The sequence below is a fragment of the Micropterus salmoides genome, unplaced genomic scaffold (genome assembly GCF_014851395.1).
Source record: "Micropterus salmoides isolate LMB-PRFRI ecotype aquatic unplaced genomic scaffold, ASM1485139v1 Ms_hic_scaffold_4, whole genome shotgun sequence".
NCBI lineage: Eukaryota > Metazoa > Chordata > Actinopteri > Centrarchiformes > Centrarchidae > Micropterus > Micropterus salmoides.
The window spans coordinates 4,662,545-4,683,153 of NW_024043372.1; the positions used below are offsets into that span (position 1 = coordinate 4,662,545).

The 20,609-nt window shown below is 40.5% G+C and overlaps 1 protein-coding gene and 1 pseudogene across 3 annotated transcripts; one reads left to right on the forward strand and one right to left on the reverse strand.

Annotated features, from left to right (window-relative positions):
- Positions 1–20,154, forward strand: part of LOC119886096 — a 64,962-nt pseudogene extending 44,808 nt beyond the window's left edge.
- On the reverse strand, positions 5,414–10,173 carry LOC119886098 (fucolectin-like). 3 transcript variants are annotated; one of them, XM_038696637.1, is made up of 5 exons: positions 10,022–10,173; positions 8,048–8,112; positions 6,313–6,366; positions 5,839–6,121; positions 5,414–5,634 (listed from the first exon to the last, which is right to left on the reverse strand). In XM_038696637.1, exons 2-5 carry the CDS (start codon positions 8,109–8,111, stop codon positions 5,490–5,492), a joined length of 546 nt encoding a protein of 181 aa, XP_038552565.1. In that variant the 5' UTR covers position 8,112; positions 10,022–10,173; the 3' UTR covers positions 5,414–5,489. The 3 variants fall into 3 exon arrangements, with proteins under 3 accessions (XP_038552565.1, XP_038552566.1, XP_038552567.1); XM_038696638.1 differs by having other exon boundaries at positions 8,048–8,146; positions 10,022–10,124; XM_038696639.1 differs by lacking the exon at positions 6,313–6,366 and having other exon boundaries at positions 10,022–10,172.
- Positions 20,155–20,609: the final 455 nt, after the last annotated feature.

Below are 20,609 nucleotides of genomic sequence, written 5' to 3' on the forward strand. Positions count from 1 at the left end.
TTCTTATGTTAAACTCAGATAAAACTGAAGTTATTGTTCTGGGGCCTAAGCACCTCCGTGACGCATTATCTAAAGATATAGTTTCCCTGGATGGCATCGCCTTGGCCTCCAGCACCACTGTGAGGAATCTTGGAGTTATCTTTGATCAGGACATGTCGTTTAAGTCCCACATTAAGCAAATTTCAAGGACCGCCTTTTTTCACCTACGTAATATTGCGAAAATCAGGAACATCCTGTCTAAAAATGATGCAGAAAAACTAGTCCATGCATTTGTTACTTCTAGGCTGGATTACTGCAATTCCTTATTATCAGGCTGCTCGAAAAAGTCCATTAAGACTCTTCAGCTGATCCAGAATGCTGCAGCACGTGTTCTGACAGGAACCAGGAAAAGAGATCACATTTCTCCTGTTTTAGCTTCTTTGCATTGGCTTCCAGTAAAATCCAGAATAGAATTTAAAATCATTCTTCTTACCTACAAAGCTCTTAATGGTCAGGCACCATCTTATCTTAAAGAGCTCATAGTACCTTACTACCCCACCAGAGCACTGCGCTCCCAGAATGCAGGGTTACTTGTGGTTCCTAGAGTCTCCAAAAGTAGACTAGGAGCCAGAGCGTTCAGCTATCAAGCTCCTCTCCTGTGGAACCAGGTTCCAGTTTGGGTTCAGGAGGCAGACACCATCTCCACATTTAAGAGTAGGCTTAAGACTTTCCTCTTTGATAAAGCTTATAGTTAGGGCTGGCTCAGGTAGTCCTGAACCATCCCTTAGTTATGCTGCTATAGGCCTAGACTGCCGGGGGATTTCCCATGATGCACTGAGCTCCTCTCTCCTCTACTTTCTCTCCCTCTGTATGCAACCTTATCCCATTATTGCATGTTACTAACACAACTTCTCCCCTTTCTGGTAGTCTTGTGCTTTCTCGTCCCTCTCCTCTCTCCTCCTATCACTTCCTGCAGGTTTTCTGGCTCTGGAGCTGTGGAGTCTGGATCTGTGGCTGCGGGTCGCCTGCTGCCCCCGTGTTCCTGCTCGACACCCTCTACTGCAACGACTATTGTTGCTAGTCTTATTGTTATTATAATCATTAACATTACGATGGTTACCATTAACACTATTATAAATATCTGTACCATTTTTCATTTAGTTTATAGCAACATTACCTTCGCTGTCTGTACCTCTGTGTGTATATTGTGTAGGCTGCCTCCCTCCCCTCTCTCTCTCCTTACATCCCTCTCTCTCTCTCTCTCTCTCTTCTCTCTCTCTCTCTCTTTCTCTCTCTCTCTCTCTCACCCCAACCGGTCGAGGCAGATGGCCGCCCACCCTGAGCCATGGTTCTGCTCGAGGTTTCTGCCTCTTAAAAGGAAGTTTTTCCTTGCCTCTGTCGCCTAGTGCTGCTCTTGGTGGGAACTGTTGGGCTTCTGTAAATATCATCACAGAGTACGGTCTAGACCTGCTCTTTTATGAAAAGCGCTGTGAGATAACTGTTGTTGTGATTTGGCGCTATATAAATAAAATTGAATTGAATTGAATTGAATAAAATCCATTATATAAACTCACCTTTATTACAGTACTGTGATGAACTTTGTAGCTACAAGTGAAGCTAGAACTGCCAGAGCTCCTAAAGATAATCCACTAAAAAACCATCCTGTGACGTCCCCTCTGCTGCACGTGTCCTCAAACAGTTTCTCTGAAACACACAACAAAACCTAGAGTCACACTCAGAATGTAAACTGTATATCATGTACAGCACACTGGTTATTACCTACACAGAACTACCCTTAAAATCTATGAACATTAATAGTAAAAGCATTTTTATTTTATTTTATTTTTTACAATTTTCTGACAATTTATAAACAAAATATTTAAATTATTGGAAAAAAGAATAGAGATGAATCAAAAATTTTAATAATTGTTAGTTGCAGCCCTACACAAAAAAATCATTACAGTATATATTATACTTGAACTTAGCTTTTATCAAGCCAAGTTGTGATCTGTAGCGTGCTGCCATTACTGCAGTGGTAGAGTCTGACTGAACACAGTTTCAATTTAAAATGTGCCGTTTGCGTCGTGACCCACAGAGTCCGACCCTAAAGACAGATCAGGACAAATTCGACATCTACATCTGCAAACATTGTTATTTATCATAATTAGCTTACGCTTCAAGTGATCAGATGTTGCTGGTGGCTACAGGCAGTTTACTTCTAAGGACACAGCATGAGTCTAACCGTATCATTAAAATCAGAACGCACAACCCTTTTCTCTAGAACTAATAGATATCTGATCAACAAATCTATATATATTTTGCAATAGGTACTAAATACAAGTTTACATTGTCAAGTAAAAACTAGAACGCTGACCACCACTCAGATAAACAAAAAGTTTATTGGCAGACAAGGGCACAATTACATGTGTACTTTGCTTAAGTACTGTTTGTTAGGTACATGTACTTTACTTTAGTATTTCCAATGTATGCTACTTTATACTTCTACTTCAGTACAATCCAAAGGGAATATCTCGTGTGATTGCAGAACCAGCATTACCATATAAATAAATGGTATTTTTCAATCAGTTTAAAATGTTTTTCACACATGCAGAGATGCAAAGAATTACCATGGATATGCACATAGGTATGAATCTGATGTTTGATCTCCTCCTGTGTGGCTACACAGCGATAGCGGTCGGTCTTCATCACAGTAGTGTTGACAGTGATGTAGAAGCTGCCTCCTCTTTCTGAGACCTGTGGCTCCTCAGCAGGAAGTTCGTTTCCAGCACTGTCCTGCCACTCTACTGTAGGTTTTGGAAAAGCACCAAGAACTTCACACTGCAGCAGCATCCCATCATTTGTTTCATCAAGTATTGTAACAGATAGCTCCGGAAAAGCGCACAGTAGCATAGTACCAGAGTCTTCGTACCTTGGTATTGCATTTACATTTATTCATTGACGCTTTTTTATCCAAAGCAACTTACAAAAATTAACTATTAATGTCAGAGGACACAGGCCTACGGAGCAAATAGGGGTTCAGTATCTTGCTCAGGGACACAATGGTGGACGTATCACAGCGGGGGAGTGACCCCAGGTCTCTCACACCAAAGGCAAGCGTCTTCTCCACTGTCTCATCACCACCCTGTATGTTTGCTAATCTTAGTAGTCATCAGTGTCTCAACCCTGAATATGAGATCTGAACAGCGTGAGGATGGTGACCAGAAAATTCCATGATGCAGTTTATGAAACAAAAGGTTTGTTTGCTTTAAAAGAACAGTTTTATATTAGAGGTGTAGGAGCCATTTAAATGATTATACCACAGTTTGGCCAGTAGGTGGCACCCGGGTCCTGGTATGTCAGAATGGGTGCTCATCCACTTAAATAAGGCAGGTGCAATCAGACACAGGTGTTGGCAGAGGAAAAGCCAACTAGTGTTTGACTCCTGCCAGCGCTGCACATGTGGCTGTTTGTATGTGTGTTGAAAAGTTGTTTATGGAGATGCCCATGTTAAAATAGTACCCTACCGATTATAGATTCTTGCTGTCTGTTGAAGACCAGGGCCCCGTTTCAGAAAGCAGGTTCAACAAACTCTGAGTGTAAACCTGAACTCTGGGTTGACGAACTCTGAGCTGTCAAACTCCGAGTTTTCCGTTTCAGAAAGGCCGATCAGAATAAGTTCAGTCAGCTCAGAGTATGTTGAGCATGATGGAAGCGCATTTATACAGCGTTGTTCATTCATCATTTACCAGACTGGAATTTCATTAATGAATGATAAAGTGCTGGGATCCTCCTACAGCCTGTTATTTGTTTTAAATAGCTACAAGGAGGTTTATTCAGCTGTAACCTGACGGGACTAAATGCCGCTGACAATAGCCTAACTGAAGATGAAAATATTAATGGAACAGATTAGACACAGTTTAGGCTGCTCATGGATCTGTGATTTTAAAGTGACAGTCCGACCGATTACATTTAGAAAGTAACCTTCCCAACACTGATCACAGGACTATGCAGGTGGAATGACATGCGTAGACTACATAGTGAGCACTAATATAAAAACAGCAGATCACTGCTGAATGCTCTGGTTGACATTACAGCCTAATAAGTTGATGTCAGCAGCTGTTTGCACTCGTTTAGTCACGATTATAGCAGCTGCATTGCTGTGATGCACAGATCGTCTCTGACAAAATTTGAATTTTCATTCAAATTCAATTTCATTCAAATTTCATTCAGATTTCTTTATTTAGTAGGCTGCTGAGTGTTTTCTCTAATGATTTCCTTTCATGATTAGAAAGGCTGCTGTCAGTCATTTTAAACGTGTCTATGAGCACAGTAAAGTCACAGCAAATATCGTAGGACTCTGTAGAGGAAACAGAATTAAACTTTTAGCTTCTGAAACCGTTTGAGTGGCCTTTTATTGTGGCCAGCCTAAGGCACACTTATGCAATACCCATGCTGTCTGATCAGCATCTTGATATCCATCCACCTGTGAGGTGGATTACCTTGGCAAGGAGAAGTGCTCACTGACACAGATTTTGACAGATTTGTGAACAATATTTGAGAGAAATAGGCCTTTTGTGTACATAGAGAAAGTCTTAGATCTTTGAGTTCAGCTCATGATGAATGGGGGAAAAGAGAAAAGTGTTGCATTTATCATTTTGTTCAGTGTAAAAATGTAAAACTAAGCAATACGAGGGAGTGAGAGAAAAAGGAGATGGTGAGTTGTATGTGGAGAGAAAGACAAAGATAAAAATCTAAGAAAACAATTTACATTGTTGGTTGAATGAAATTACAAGAATTATCTTAAAGGTGAGTGTGTAACAATCATTTTTGACGTAACGTAACGTAACATTAAGATAATATATGTAAATGCCTCACACTACAGGATCAGCTGGGCAGATGATCTGTTCAGACCAGCCTCAAACCGGGAACAATCTGAGGTACAATTTTTGTACAATGGCAGGACTGTGGTACATTACTTGAACCATGGACAGGACAATGGCCTCTACCATGTACACAGACATAACCTTTTCAAATTGTAATGCAGTAACATTGACTCAGAATACATGTTCACTGACCTATTTCTTCACTTTTATGTAAATACATTATTACAGAAGAAATTTTACTTGTACATGAGTAAAATGTACTTGAAGTAAAAGTACTTGTAAAATAGTCCAGTACTCTTTCCATTCTTGTGTAAGGGGACCTAAAACAACTGTGTACACTCTTGTAAATCCAGATCAGTCCATATTGCACCTACTTCAGCCTGCCTGCCTCCTGCCCCCACCGGCCCTGCCACCCCAATCATCTGCTTGTTTGTTCATTAATGACTTTTTACTGTTCGTCTGCTGTGTGAAAAACACAACATTTCTGGTGTAAAGCAACAAAATCTCTTTGTAACCTACCAGCATATCTGTAAACATAGACGCACAGGTCATTGACAAGTAAGCACACTTTATTGAAGGAAAAGAAGCAGAAAGTTTGAATTAATAGGCTTTAAAGTAAACTGCATACTAAGGCTGACCAGTGACCTCCACCTCACACAGTGTCAGGTATTCTTGTCTTCCAGGAATCACAATGTTTACATAACGGCCTTCCATTCCATTACAAACAAAGGTTTGTGAGGCCCCAGCAGCGATAGATGAGATCACTGCACATCTGATGAATAAGAAATCACAAGTATTTGTAAAATAATTTTAAAAGATGAACAGTAAGCATATATCTCAGCAGTAGTTCTGTTTAAATACTGATGTCCTAAATATTGATTTCTGTTTGGAATTAAGTAGATATCCAGTGCACTAATTTCATATAACTAGAAGTGTTGAATATTTAAACCTACTTTAAGACACAAAGGTCTGTTACCTGGGATTAGCATTGCGGTTGTCGATGATGGAATTTCCGATGCGGATCTCAGCACCATTGAGCCTTTCGGGGCAACAATCTTTTCTGTTGGTGATTGTGACAGTGTTGATCTTATACGTTTTCAGGAGGTCCAGACTCCACCATGGATTTTGATCCTTTTGTGTGTGTGTACAGGAACCCTCTGGCCAGTTGCTAGCACGATTTCCATCAACGGCCCTTTCAGGGACAGCATTCTCAAACAGCGAGGACTGAGTCGCTTTCCCACCTTTAGCAATATTTGTATCTAGGCAGAGTCGTAAAATGTTTTATTTAAGATAGTTTGAGAAATTCATACTTAGTATTACATGGTTTGATCTGACCGAAGCTACTAAAGAACAATTAGCATGTTTATTTGAACTTATACTATCATTATCTGCTCAGAGGCATCTATTGGACACTATTGATGGTACAAATAAGCAGTTGGATCAGTGTTACCTGAACGCTGATCAGTGACCTCCACCAAAGTATTACATGATTTGACCAAGGATACTAAAGAAATTACAATTAGTATACAATATTTATTTTGAACTGTAAACATTGTGAAAACATTTTTATATCACAACTGTTATATTTGCATGGCTTAACGTTAAAAATTGCATTAGGGCTGGACGATAAATTGATCAAGTTGTCACGATCCTGTCCTGGGCTTGTCTGGATTATATTATTTTATGTCTTCTTTGTGTTTTGATTTTGTATTCTCTGTGTCTGGGTTTTGGGTTTCAGTCCTGTCTGTGTGTCTTGTTGGGGAGTCTTGGTTTTTGTTCCTAGTCCTGTGCCTTAGTTCATGTTGTAGTATTTGCTTCTAGTTCTTTCTCTGCATCATTTTGGTTTAGTCTGCTCGGTACTCTGGGTTCTAGTTCTGGGTTCTCGTTTAGGTTTTGTCTGTTATGATCCCTGTGTTATAGATGGTCGGTGTTTGTCTGTTTACATGGGTTTCTGTTATTGTCTGAGTTAGATTCTTGTCTGGTATTTTGTTACATGTGTTCTGTCTGTGTTGGTTATTATTTTGCCCCATGTCTGCCAGTACAAGTGCTCCGTCTGTTCCCTCAGTTATTACTCTGTCTTCCTACCTCTTGTCATGTGTAGTGTGATGTGTGTCCTGCCTGTTCTTGGAACTACATGTTCATCATTTTGGATGTACCAGTCTTTGCAACCTGTAAGCTTTAATGCTTGTTTTTGGTTTGGATTAAAATCCTGAACTTGACGTCGGCTCTCTAGTGTCTTGTGTTTGGGCTCCGTGCACTCATCAGGATCCTGACAGAAGTAATCAAATCCAAAACTCAGAACCTCCAACCAAACTAATTTTAACATGTTGGTTATTTAATTGTTCTAATCATGTTCCACACTGTTAGTGTTCATCATGTTGTTCATGTACTTTCCCCTTAAACACCACCGTGTGTATAGTCATGTGACTCCGCCCCTTCCCGTCATGTTTAGATTCCAGACAGCAATTTGAAGCATAGGGAGATGTTAGCTTGCACTAATCTCTTTCATTTTCCAGCAGCTGGAGAAACAACATTTTATTAACAGACTGACTCTGACCTACATGTACATTTAGTGCCAGTCCAACAACGTACTCAGTTTCACCATCATTTTCTGTTGCTTGCTCCTCACATTTGCTCACCCACACACACGCTACATTGCACTGCCCTTAAAAGACCTCACTTACTACTACTCTCATACCAGAACCTGTCACGTAGATGTTCTGTGAAGAATGAGGACAGGAAGTTAGTCAAACGCTGTAAAAATGCAGTAATGCATGTAAAAATCATTAGCAGCGCATTGATATTAATAATCGGGTGAAATGTTTGTCATTATCAATTACATTATCAATTACTATTTAGATAATCGATTTTTGATATCTGTGAATCAAAGAAAAAATCCCGCTTTTAATAGTTAAGCATATTCACAGCCAACCAACCTTGTCAGTGAACTAGTGCAAAAATACAAACAAAACAATTGTTAATTAATCGTAAGTGTTTATTTAATCGTGATTTTGATTTTAGATCATATCGTCCAGCCCTAAGTTGTGTGCATGTGCGTTTGCTTTGTTTTGATTTATTGAAGTGAACTGGCCCTCTTAAAAAATTCCTTATTTATTTAAAAACTAAAATTGGTCAATGGAGAAATATCAACTTTTTGATTGAAAACATTAAAACAATTATCTCACCAGAAAAGCCACTTGTCTGTCCCAGAACAGCCAATAAGACAAAGACCACACCTGGAGAAATCATCCTGTAGAGAAAGTTCACCACATTTCTATGGAACACTAAGATTATTTTTTAGTTATTAGACCATGATTTAAATACATTTGCATATATTTACACACATACATAAGATTCATATGTACTTTTAAGACAAAGAACAACTAATTTCAAAATTTAAAGATCAGGAAAGAAGCTCACCTAATGTCCACCTCTACATACTATTTTCATCTTCACACACATGACCAAATAACTGTTTCTTTCTACACTCACACCTAAGGGCAATATAGAGTCACCAATTAACCTGCATGTCTTTGGACTACAGGGGGAAGCCGAAGCACCCAGAGAGACCACAGACAGACATCGTTAACTGTAACAGTAAAGTCTGAACTGAGTCTAAATTAAAGCTGTGTAACTGATAATGGTCAACATGGAACACAAAAGATGAAATAGAATGTGAGGTTAGTGAAAAAATACACGTCAGAAGCATAGTTGTATGGAAGCCCTGAGAGGCAAGTGGAAAAAAGTCTGATCTTAATTTGTTTTCTTTCCTCTGCTTATGTCTTAATGACAGTTTTGCCAGGATTATCTTTCTGAGTTCCTTTTTTTTCATCTGTGAAACAGTTTTGCCAGGTGAACAAAATAGGTGTTGCTAGGATAATGTTTATTTTTTTTACTTTTATTTCTCTCAGGCAGATAAAACACACAGATTCATGTCTTCACAAGGTGCATAACCTGTCAAAAACATTTAGGAGGACGCCCAAATGAATGTATAATTGGCCTGAGGTGTCTATGGATTAAAAAAGATCCCAAAAAACAGACCATAATAGCTTATGAGGCCCTTTTGCACGCAATGGGAGGAGGTCAAGATCAAACTAAAGCTTGTTTGAAATGTCTATTTAAACAATGAAAAAGCTATTAATAATATGCCAGATGAGTGCAGTAATGCCATATCTTACAATATGCAGTGACGGGAGCTAGCCATCAGTTACTTCAAAGAGCCGGCTCATAGAGCTGACTCGTTCGCGGCCAACACATCACTAGCTCCACAGTTCCCTTGTCTACTGTTGAGTTGTGCACAGTGCCAGGCTTCACTATGGGATATGTTGGTAAATGTTGGTTTCTTTTTATTTGTTTGTTTTTTGAATTCTTTGTATTAAAAGACAGTTTAAAACATACATAGCGATCACCATCTATATCAAATGTTTTTGCTCGTAGATAAATTCCCACCCGCCTTTAAGTAATTTTTTTTTAATTTAGATCTAACTTGCCTTTATAAGATCCCTTACCTGACCAAGACATCAAGATCACAAAAGAGAGTATCACCATAAATGTTAACCATGTTAACCATGACCACAATCTTTTCCTAACATAAAAAAAAAAACAATCTTCAGTATCAGGAATGTTAAGGATTGTATCACAAACTCTTCCCCCTGGATCTGATGCACATTCAGACCTTTCTGAAAAATGAATATTGGTACAAATTTATAACTTTATCATTGATCTGTAATAGTAACTAGGCATAACCCAAATACATCAATCATTATTGTACATTCATATTATGTACTTAATTAAATCAAGGTTTTAGCACCATTGCTGGGAATAGTAGATATTTTATCAGCCTCTCAAGCTGTTGCTCATCCTTGTTCTCATTCAGAATTATTTTGTTAATATTTGATGAATAAGTAGCATCAATATACTATCCATTTCAAATTGCATTACATCTCTCAAATCCGAAACTTTATAACAACAAAACAACAATTTTACCTAAGACATTTTCATTTTTGTTATGAAGATATTTATTAAGGGATTTTTAGCTTGTCATTACCTATCTGCAATGTGAAGAGGTACCTGAATTTATCAGTTATTTAATGGCCAAAAAATATACATATGGTAGAAAAGATAATGAATGTCAGTTACTAATCCATTCAAAGACCTACCTTGTAGTTTTCAAACACCCTGGAAGCAGCTATGATCTGCATGTGTGCATAGAGAGCAGTTCTTTTATACTTTTCTGCAGAGTATTGTTTGTTTAATGAACATCCTAGTCACATAGGTGGTGTTCGCAAACCTTGTAAATACATCTTTTTTTATCAAATGTCATGTGCCTAATCTCATGTGAATGTGTTGTTAATGTACTCTTTGCTGTGACACCAAAGTCAATAGTTGTTCAGCAGGGGCAGAGCTTAACTGGAAGTCAAAAAGAAACAACTATCGAAAACAAACAGGCAGCAGAAAAATGTAAATCCAAAACAAACAAATTGTCAGGGTTACTGGTAGGCTGGTGTTGATGGTGTATAGATAAGATGCTTGCCTTTGGCGTGGGACACCATTGCTCCAGAGGGGTGCAACCTCTGACATGTGTAGCAATTCTAAGTCGCTTTGAATAAAAGTGTCAGCTATATGAGTAAATGTTGGCGTATGTTGGGACCAGGACAGTATGAGAACAAAGTTAATGTGGCCTGCATGGAATTTCAGAAGCATACTGTAACTGAGGCCTTCTACAAAAAGGGCGGTATAGGCTGCAAAATTCTCACTTGAATGATTAAATGATGTTGAAGGCTGACGCTAAACTGTATGACTGTATCTCTGATGTATTAAAATCTAAAAGCATCAAGAAAATTACAACAATATGACAATGTTGGTTATAAGGTTCTTCTCCAGTGTGTCTCTTCCAGAATGCATCTCAGAGTTTATGATACATGTGATTGTTGTCTCTTTCACACAAGACATAGACATAATTTGTTTCTATAAAAGAAACCAATTTTTCTATGAAAGAAACCAATTTCGAATCTTAACTTTCTCATCAAGTCATAATATTAAATATGTGTTTTAAAAGTAAGATGTTCATCCAACCAAATACCAAGTTATTTGCTATTTATTCTTCAAGAAGACATCTGTTAGGCCTGTACCTGATGTGTCAAGCACAGGAAAGTAACAAAATGCTCGCTAACAGTAGCACAGACACCAACTTGGCATTTGACAAGGCACGGTGTCACAGAGAGCTGTTCTATTGTTCTCTTTTTCTAATGGGGTGTTGAGCATGTGGAGGTGGGAGATGGCAGTCTCTCAGACAATCAAATGATAGGATTTTCTCTTCCTATCATTTTGATAGCATGTCTCTTTCTTCTCCTCGGTGCAAAAAAGAGAAGGGAAAGGATAGAGATATAAAAAAAACAAACAGATTTTGTCCTTTGCCATCAGGTCCACGAAGATCATTTGTCCTTATTTTGGGGGGATAAGTAATGTTCAAGTTGTTTGTCTTTTATTAATCATTTCCACAGATCTGAATACCAATGCTCTCTGCTTCCTTTTATCAACAACCAGCAAAGCTTGGTGGCTCAGCTAACTAAAGTATTTGCACTACGAGGTTGCTCTTACAGCTTTCCTATAATTCCTTAATTTTTATTTTAACTTCAGGTGGAGTGTGGTTAGACTGAGTCCTTATTGCTATAGCCTAGGTTTGAGTCCAGCCTATCACCCTTTGTAGCGGGTTGCCCCCTTTCACACTCCTCATTTCCTATTGCTATTCACTGTCCTGTCAGCAGTGGTTATCAATGTCGCCTCACAGCAAGAAGTTTGTGGGTTCGAACCTAGGTCTTCCAAGGCCTTTCTGTGTGGAGTCTGCATGTTCTCCCCTTGTCTGTGTGGTTCTCTCCAGGTGCTCTGGTCCTCCCACCATCCAAAGTCATGCAGGCTAGGTTAACTGGCAACTCTAAATTGTCCTTAGGTTGAGTGTGAGTGCTTGTTTGTATATATGTGCCCTGCAATGGACTGGCAACCTGTGCAGGTTGTACCTCACATTTCGCACAATGACCAAGGACCAAGACTTTAGTTGACATGTAATAAAAACAGTCAAATTTTTAGAACCACAATGCCATGGGCATCCTGGTGATGGACACTAAGGATGAATCCCATTTCACCACTTGCCCCTACCCCTTCATTTTGCAATTTCACACCTAGAGGTAAAGTATCCGGGTTCTTGTTGCAATACAGGGGTAACTACACAGCCCTCGAAACAGAGATGTTTCAGAGGCACATTTCAAACGGAGGGCTACGAGAAAGCTCCCAGAATGCATTGTGAAAGCACCAGCAATCACTATGCAACATGCCAGCTACAATGTAACATTATAACATTACATTGTAGCCAGCATAGGTAGGCTAACTACAGCAAAACTAGTTTGCAGTCTATCCTAACACAAATGTATTCATTAGCAGAAGGCTAGCTATGACCTACACAAGAGAGATTGCCACAGCGGAGGACGGCATATTTTAAACGCTGTCAAGGAAAAGTCTGGCAAAAACTTGTTGCATCTGTTAACTTAAGAGCCATCATTGACTACTGATGATGTACAGGGATCTTGAAGGGTTGTCCCATTACGTATTATGATTTTAACCACTTCCTCTAGTAACTCTGTTTCAAGGGGCAAGGGGCACAATTGAAAACATGGGGTAGTTGAAAAATAAGGAATGGAATTCACCATTAGACTGAAGAAGTGAACCAAATGCCACACCAAGTTTATGCATTTTACAACAAAATGACAAAAAGTCACACCCCTATTTGATTTCCCCCTATTTCAATAGCATAGACTGGCACCAGACGTGACCATATTTGGACGAGACGGTGGACCCGGCTCGTGTGAAGCTAGCTATCTTGGTTAGCAAGATGCATCTGTAAGTCATGTTAACTGTAATTTTAACCAAGATGATAATTTTATCTAGCTAGCAACAGGCTTAAAACAAAATGTAATCACCAGAGAAAATGAACAGCCAACTCTTAATTCTCTGGGTGAACTGGAAAATAACAAAATATTTGACAAGTTTCAATCTGGTTTCAGGAAGTACCACAGCACTGAGACTGCCCTGCTTAACGTCACCAATGACCTTTTAATGTCTGCTGATGAAGGAATGTGCTCAGTCCTGGTACTCCTGGACCTTAGCGCTGCTTTTGACACCATTGATCACAACATCATGGTAGACAGACTCAGGCACTGGGTGGGGATCTCTGGTACTGCCCTAGAATGGTTTTCATCCTACCTGTCAAATAGGAAGTTTTGCGTGTCTGTAAACTACTATGTCTCTTCGTTCTGTCCTGTTAAATAGGGTGTGCCTCAGGGGTCGGTCTTAGGACCCATTTTGTTTTCCTTGTATCTGCTTCCCCTTCCCCACATATTATCCTTCAACATGGTATTTCTTTTCATATTTATGCTGATGACACAAATATACTTGCCCGTCAGATCCACAGACCCTGGAATGCTGAGTTCACTTAACAACTGCCTTTGTGAAGTTAAAAAATGGATGTCAAATAATTTCCTCCAGCTGAACTCAGACAAAACAGAAATCCTGGTCCCAGCAGATGGCAAAACAAATACTGCCATCTGCTGGTTCCCTAGTAATTCACATTAAGCCTGTTGCAAAGAAACTGTCTGGTTTCATAGTAATTTAAATTTAGAGCAGCACACCACAAAGCTTGTTCAATCATGTTTTTATCAACTTAGAAATATAGCAAACATTGCAAGATCTATGTTAACTTTTAAGGACCATTTTACACGCCTTCATCACGCCTGGATTATTGCAACAGCCTTTTCACCTGTTTAACCCAAAAATCTATTGATCAACTCCAGACTGTCCAGAACTCCTTCACTATCCCCATTGGTGGTCAAGCCAACTCCTGTTCCTCGTGCCCCATCAGTGGTCCGACCAGTACCAGCTCCGTCAACGGTCCGGCCGACCCCTTCTCCTCATGCCCAGTAGGGGGATCGACTGACATCAGCTCCGATGGTGAACCGGCCAACCCCTGCCCCTCATGCCCAGTCGGTGGATCGTTCGGTTTCTACTCTGCCGGTGATCCAACCGAGTCCTACTCCTCATGCCCAGTCGGAGGATCAACTAACATCAGCCCCGTTGGTGGTCCGACCAACTCCCACTACTTGTGCCCAGTCGGAGGATCGACAGAACTATTAGAACGAAAAATCTTTCTAAAAAAATTAGTTCTTATTCATGCTCAGAGAGGAGACAAATACTGTGTGTCATGGCATTGGGTTTTTTTTTTGTTGTGTAATACATGCCTAGTTACTAATAATATACTGGAATACTTTTTATTGTTTGTGTTTCCTTGCATTGCCCATAGGTGGTGGTTTCAGCTGTGAGAAATGTCAGCAAGCCATACAGAAGAAGCTGCAGTTGGAACATCCAAGGAGCATGTGAATGCATAGTAAACTGTTGGTTGTTAATGTTATGAAATCATATTAATGTATAACTAATACCATCATGACGAGTTTGACTATGGTGAGAAGGAGATATAGTTAAATGCGCATTTATCCAAAACAGAGCTGACATCAGATATTCTATGCTGGACCAACAGACCAGAAACTAGCTCTCGTCTACTGAAAACTGACAGCCACATGGTTTTGCCTAAAGGAGGCAACTGCATGAGCTTTCAATCCAGATTACAGTGTGAAACGGATTGTGTCAAGAGTGAATCCTAGAAATCTAGTGTCATGGGAAGACATGCTGTTTCTCTGCAGACCTTGGAACCCAGAGGTTGGAGAAAACCGGAGAGCTTGGAGCGGCGGCAATGGGTTAGGATGAGAACGGGTACCACTTGGGGGCTTGTTAGGCCACGCCACTGAAGCAAGCTGTGGTTTGGAAGCGGTGTAGATATGGATTTTTGGTAAAATCTAGAATAATGGCCATGTAATCGTCTAAGTGTATAGAGAAAGTGTACGCAACTTTTCAGGAGTGAGTTTCCTCAACCGGGTGGATGTTCTCCCTTTCGGGTAGTTGCCCTTTGAGGGATCTTTTAGTTGGCGGTTAGTGAGGAAAAGGCATGATAAGAAGATCAAGATTAGTAGAGTAGTTTACGATGTGTTTGAGTAAACTAGTGTGCTGAAGAACAAGAAATGAAGATGAAGAACGGGAGATGAAAGAATTAGGATTAGCTGATGAAGAGGACCAAGATAGGGGAGGGCTGCAGAGTCGGGCTCGTGGAGCATTGGATGTGGGCTATTTGATGAGATCACACTACTCGCCAGTGCTTCCTATGTTGTAGGACGAGCGGTGAGGACTGAGGAGCAGACGTAGCGACCTGTGGAGCCGCTGGGCCATGGGACGGAGGAATCGGCCGAGTAAGTGTTTGCCGTTGCCAAGAGCTGGCGAATAATGGAAAATTTCACTCTTATATAAGCCCTCTTTTTAACCTGTGGCATGACATTGATTTTAGTTCGGCTTTTTAAACTTATAAACATTGTTATAAATGTGGTAATAAATTGTTAAAGTTATTTTCGCCTTTGTGGTTTGTTTCTGCTCTGCCCAAACCCCGATTTTAAAGAACCTGTGTGTCTGTGAGTACTAGGGCTCATTCCCTAGGTGGCGTTGTTGGTGTGCCTTTTAACATATGTTTCTGAGATTTTTTAATTGAGAATTTTATTTGTGTACCAGCTGCACGACCGATAATTTGCTGTTGTTGTTGGCTAGATACTTTTAAAAGATATTTTCAGTTAAACCTTTTAATTGTAACTTTTATCACGAACGACCACGCCACATTATAATAAATAAATTTATGTTAAGCTTTGTTAAAATTGAGTTGCATCCTCTTCCATTGTTGCGGCCTGAGAGCCTGGGTCGTAACACCCTGCTAGTTAGTTTTTTCCCTGTGGTTTTACATTTCACTGCTGCCTGTTTGTTTTGGATCATTGTTTCTTTTAGAGTTCCAGTAAAGCTCTGTCTTTCTTGAACAACTATTGACTTTGTCTCCAGTGTTGTAGCAAAGTCCAAACACCAATTTCATATGTGATCAGACAGACACAGCAACTCCTGTTTCCTCTGTTCCATTAACTACATGGCCAACTCCAGCTCCTTGAGTCCAGCCGGCGGCCAAACGCCTGCTCCCATGGTCTGGTCATGGACCCGGCTGACTCCTGTACCCGGTGTCCTGTTGGCGGTTCGTCCGACTCCTAACCCTGTTCAGCTGCATGCTAATTCCTGTCCCTGCCACTGCTGCTGAGCCACAGCAACAACAATTAAACAACATAAGTTAATAATAAGCCAACAGTGAAGGAGGAAGTCAGTAGACTCATTGTCTCAACCAACTTCAATCACAATACCGTACACAATAACTTCTGTTACCACCTGGGTCAAGGCTGGTCACAAAAAGGAAAGCCTCACACAGATAATAAGAACAAAAGTGGTTTATTTAACTCAAACTAACAAACAACTTAACTAAGTTGGTGGTGTGGGTTGATATAATCAGTCATGTCAGAAGTGTGTGGATGAGTGAGGATGAAGTGTAATAAATGTTGGTGGGTGCAGCAAATCAAACAAAGGAACAAAAGCTGAGGTTGAAGCAGCAGGCCAGCAGAGAGAGTGATTTCTAGAAAGGCGGCCCTTTTATGTCCTCTAGGAAGCCCAACCCAGATGGGCAGGTAGACGCATTGGACCCTCCCAGCTCTACCTACAAGCCACACCCAGAATCTGCAAAACAGAGAAGACATACAGGCAGGCAGACTGGGGAAGTCTTCACACTACAAACTTCTTAAAAGAATAACAGAATTTATTCATTTAGCACGGATTAACAATCACAACTTCAGTAAATAAACCACTACTATCTAATCTAAGTCAAACAACAAACCTACAACAATCAGCAAACGCAGAGATAATGTGTTGTTTGTGTGTGTAAGTCAAGGTAGATGTGTGGGACACAAAGGGAGAAGGTGAGAGAAAGAGAGGGTGGCCGGAGGGATGGAAACAAAGTTTTTGGTCCACCTAACACTGTGGCATGTGGATTCTAAAATCAACCAACTCCTACCAATCCTCAGCTATTTTACTAGCCAACTTTTTCTTGTTAACCGGCGTTGTACGTGCATATGAATGATAATACAAGTTGTACAATATTCAAACACTTTTATTTCATAAGTTGAAAATACTGACATTCTCTCTTTCACTCTCATGCACACATAGCACACACACTCACACCCCGACACACAAACCATGAAACATTCCTTCAGCTATCCTCATGCCCAGTCCCAGTTCAATGTCCCTCCTTCTGTTCAGAATCAGATTTTTGAAAGTTTCCGGGGCGCTTTCCTAAGCACTCTGTTGGCACTACTTTGGCTTACATGGCATTATGTTGGGGATTAGGGTTTAGATGCCATCAAGATTCATAATATTGCTATAATTTAATAATTAATACAATAATATAATTTAAAGTTATATTATCTGTATAGCACCACACTTGAAACAAGATAACTTAACAGCCCAGTGTTTCCCACACATATGCTTTACTTGGGCAGGTTGTCCAGGGAGATTAACGGTAAATAACCAAGTAAATTTGGCGACCCATTTAAAGTCATTTTTGATTGCAGCGCTGCGCAGCGCATATTCGCGCCGCACATCCTCTCGCTCTGTCGCTGGCTCTCGCTCTCTCTCTCCCTCGCAAAGACGGACAACAGACCCGTCTGTGAATTCAATGGTTGGTATCTGTACAAAATGAAAAATCTTTATGACCACAGAGTAGAGGATCGTGCTTTTTTGCCAGGAGATCAGGTGCTTGCTCTGTTGCCCATTGTTACTTCCCCATTTCAAGTTTTCAGGGCCATACTTAGTGGTGGAAAAAGGTGTCAGACCAGAATTATGTGATTGCTACTCCCAGTCGTAGATCGTCTACTCAGCTCTGTCATGTCAACTTGCTAAAACCATACTATGCTCGTGTATAGCAGGCAGTTGAAGCACAGCTTTCTGATGTGCATCCAGCTTGCTTGTCTGTATCTGTGTCCAATCAGGCTGTGGTAGGTCAAGGGGAGGAGGATTTGTTGGGCCCACATGAAGCGGTGCTATATGGGCGGCTTAAGAACTCAGTGTCCATGCGGAATCTCCCTACCCGCACACATTTGGTTGAGCATGATATAGATGTTGGGGATTGTAAACCGATTAAGCAGAGGTTTTATCGTGTTCACCCGGAGAAATGTAAACATTTGGATGCTGAAGTTAAGTATATGCTGCAGAAAGGTATCACGGACCCCTCCAGTTCCAGTTGGGCATCACCTTGCTGCTTGTGCTGAAGTTTGATAACACTCCCAAACTTGTACAGACTTTATGGAGGCAAACAGTGTCACAAAACCAGACTGTTTTCCCCTCACCCTTATGGAAGACTGCATTGACCAAGTGGGGTCCGCTAGGTTTGTGAGTAAGTTTGATCTATTGAAAGGCTCCTGGCAGGTCCCTTTGTCAGAAAGAGCGCGAGAGATTGCTGCATTTATTACACCTACTGGTTTGTATTCATATGCAGTGATGCCGTTTAGTTTGTGGAATGCCCCAGCGAACTTTCAGCGCCTGATGAACAGGGTTGTTGGAGATTTGGATGGGTGTTCTGTGTATTTGGATGATGTAGTTATTTTTTCAGATGATTAGGATGGTCACCTTGACCGCATCAAGAGGGTTTTTGACCGTTTGGCTCACTCACAGTTGACTGTTAATCTGGCCAAGTGTGAGTTTGCGAAGGCTACAGTCACTTATTTGGGCTGTGTAGTGGGACAAGGGAGAGTGTGTCCAGTGCGGGCAAAAGTGCAGGCTATTGATGACTATGCCCCGCCTCCAACTACAAAGGTGTCCTAACCAGAGGCTGGTTCGTTGGGCCCTTTTCCTGCAGTCCTACAGCTTGGACATTTGTCATATTAAGGGGCGGGACAAATGTTTGAATGTGTATTGTATTCAGTTGCTCTCTGCTCTGTCCCCATAATCCTACATCTTCTTCTTGTTGTCCTAAATTCAGCTTCCAGGATCCAGTTGCTGGGGACAGAAGGTTTGTGGGGGCCGTAAGCGGTGAGGTGTTTTTTCAACGTATTTACTCCATTGGTGGTTGTTAGCCAGGGTTCTCTTTGGGACACCACAATACATACATAATACAGTACATACAGGTAGTGATGAGGGAATAGAATATGTATGAGAGCTGGTACCAACATGTAAGTTGAGTCTAGTACAAGATTTGGGTTTGCAGAAGTACAGAATGTCTCAGCAGCAAAAGTATCATAAAGTAAGCTACACTTTGTTAAAGCGGTGCAAACTGCATTTAATTCATGACCTTCCTTCCCATCTGTTCTTCCTTCCCCTCCAGATCAGTTACATCTTCAGTCTGCAAGATGCTGACCAGGTCATCCCATTGAACATGGCTGAAGATGCTGTTGATGACATGTACTTTGCCTGCAACGAAACAATGACGGAAATGATCAAAGACAAATACTTTGAAAAAGAGAACACTGGCGATTTTTGCAAATGTCTGGAAAAAAGCAGAACGTTGTGCAAACAAGAAACTAGAACCAATCGATAAAGGGGAGGAGGCTCTAACTAAGGAGCATAAGCAAGCAATCTGTGTTTATACATCTGATAATCAAAAGTTTTATGGGATATTCAACGAAGCAGTCCTGACCAACCGAACAATTTATGGAAAATCCTTTGCATTCCACTCCTTACATTTCTGGCTAACATCTGCCGTTCAGATCCTCAGTAACAACAAAAAATGTCACACAACTTACCGCAGAACAAATCTTGTGCTTTCTGGCAATGTCAAAGATATAATTCGGTTTGGTTTCTTTGCCTCCAGCCCTAAAAGAACAGACCTGACAGAATTTGGTAGTAAGACATGCTTTCAAATTGAGACCTGTTTTGGTGCTTTTCTAAAAAAATATCCATCCCTTAAAGATATAGAGCAAGAGGTCCTCAATCCCCCCCTATGAAATGTTCAAGATAACTAAGAAACTGGAGAACAAATACAAATACTAATATAAACTGCCACGTGGCAAAAATGCATAATAAATAAAAGACTCATGGTTCTTCTTGAACTGGTGCAGCAAAGCCAAAACTAAGTTGAGAGTTTAGTCTTCAGAAAATGATCCACATGATCCTTCTGAAATCCAAGATCATTACAATATATTCGTACGTTCCCCTCAACCCCTAAAGTCATGCTTGGGAGTGCTTTTATTATTGAAGGATATAGGTTTTCATTCTTCCCCAACATGTTATACTGTACATCAACATGAGCAACAATTTCTAAAAGGCATTTGTGATGTGTTCTTTTCATTTATCAGCATTTCTATAGGCAAAAAAATGTTTTGTTTAGAAATGTTCTGAATTCAATCAATAAATTTCTAAACAATAAGTTTGTTTTGTTTATCTTGCATAAAAATTGTTTGTAACACTATAGTTAGCCCATTTGAGGAATTAGCCAATGACACACTGAGGTGCTCATTCCACAGTTTGGGGGCAACTGCTGAAAAAGAGCGATCGCCCCTGGTCTTCAGCCTGGTCCTGGGCACTGATCAGCAGACCTCAGTGACCTTGGAAATACGGATTGTGTGGTTTTGAAAGTGGGTCACGTTTTAAAAACTGATAAGGAAAGGAAAGATATGATATTGTTAGTCTAGGTAGAGACTAACAATGTTATTTGGCTCAGGAGGTAGAGTTAATCAGAAGGTCGGCGGTTCAATCCCTGGCTCCCCCAGGCTGCATGTTGAAGTATCCTTGGGCAAGATACTG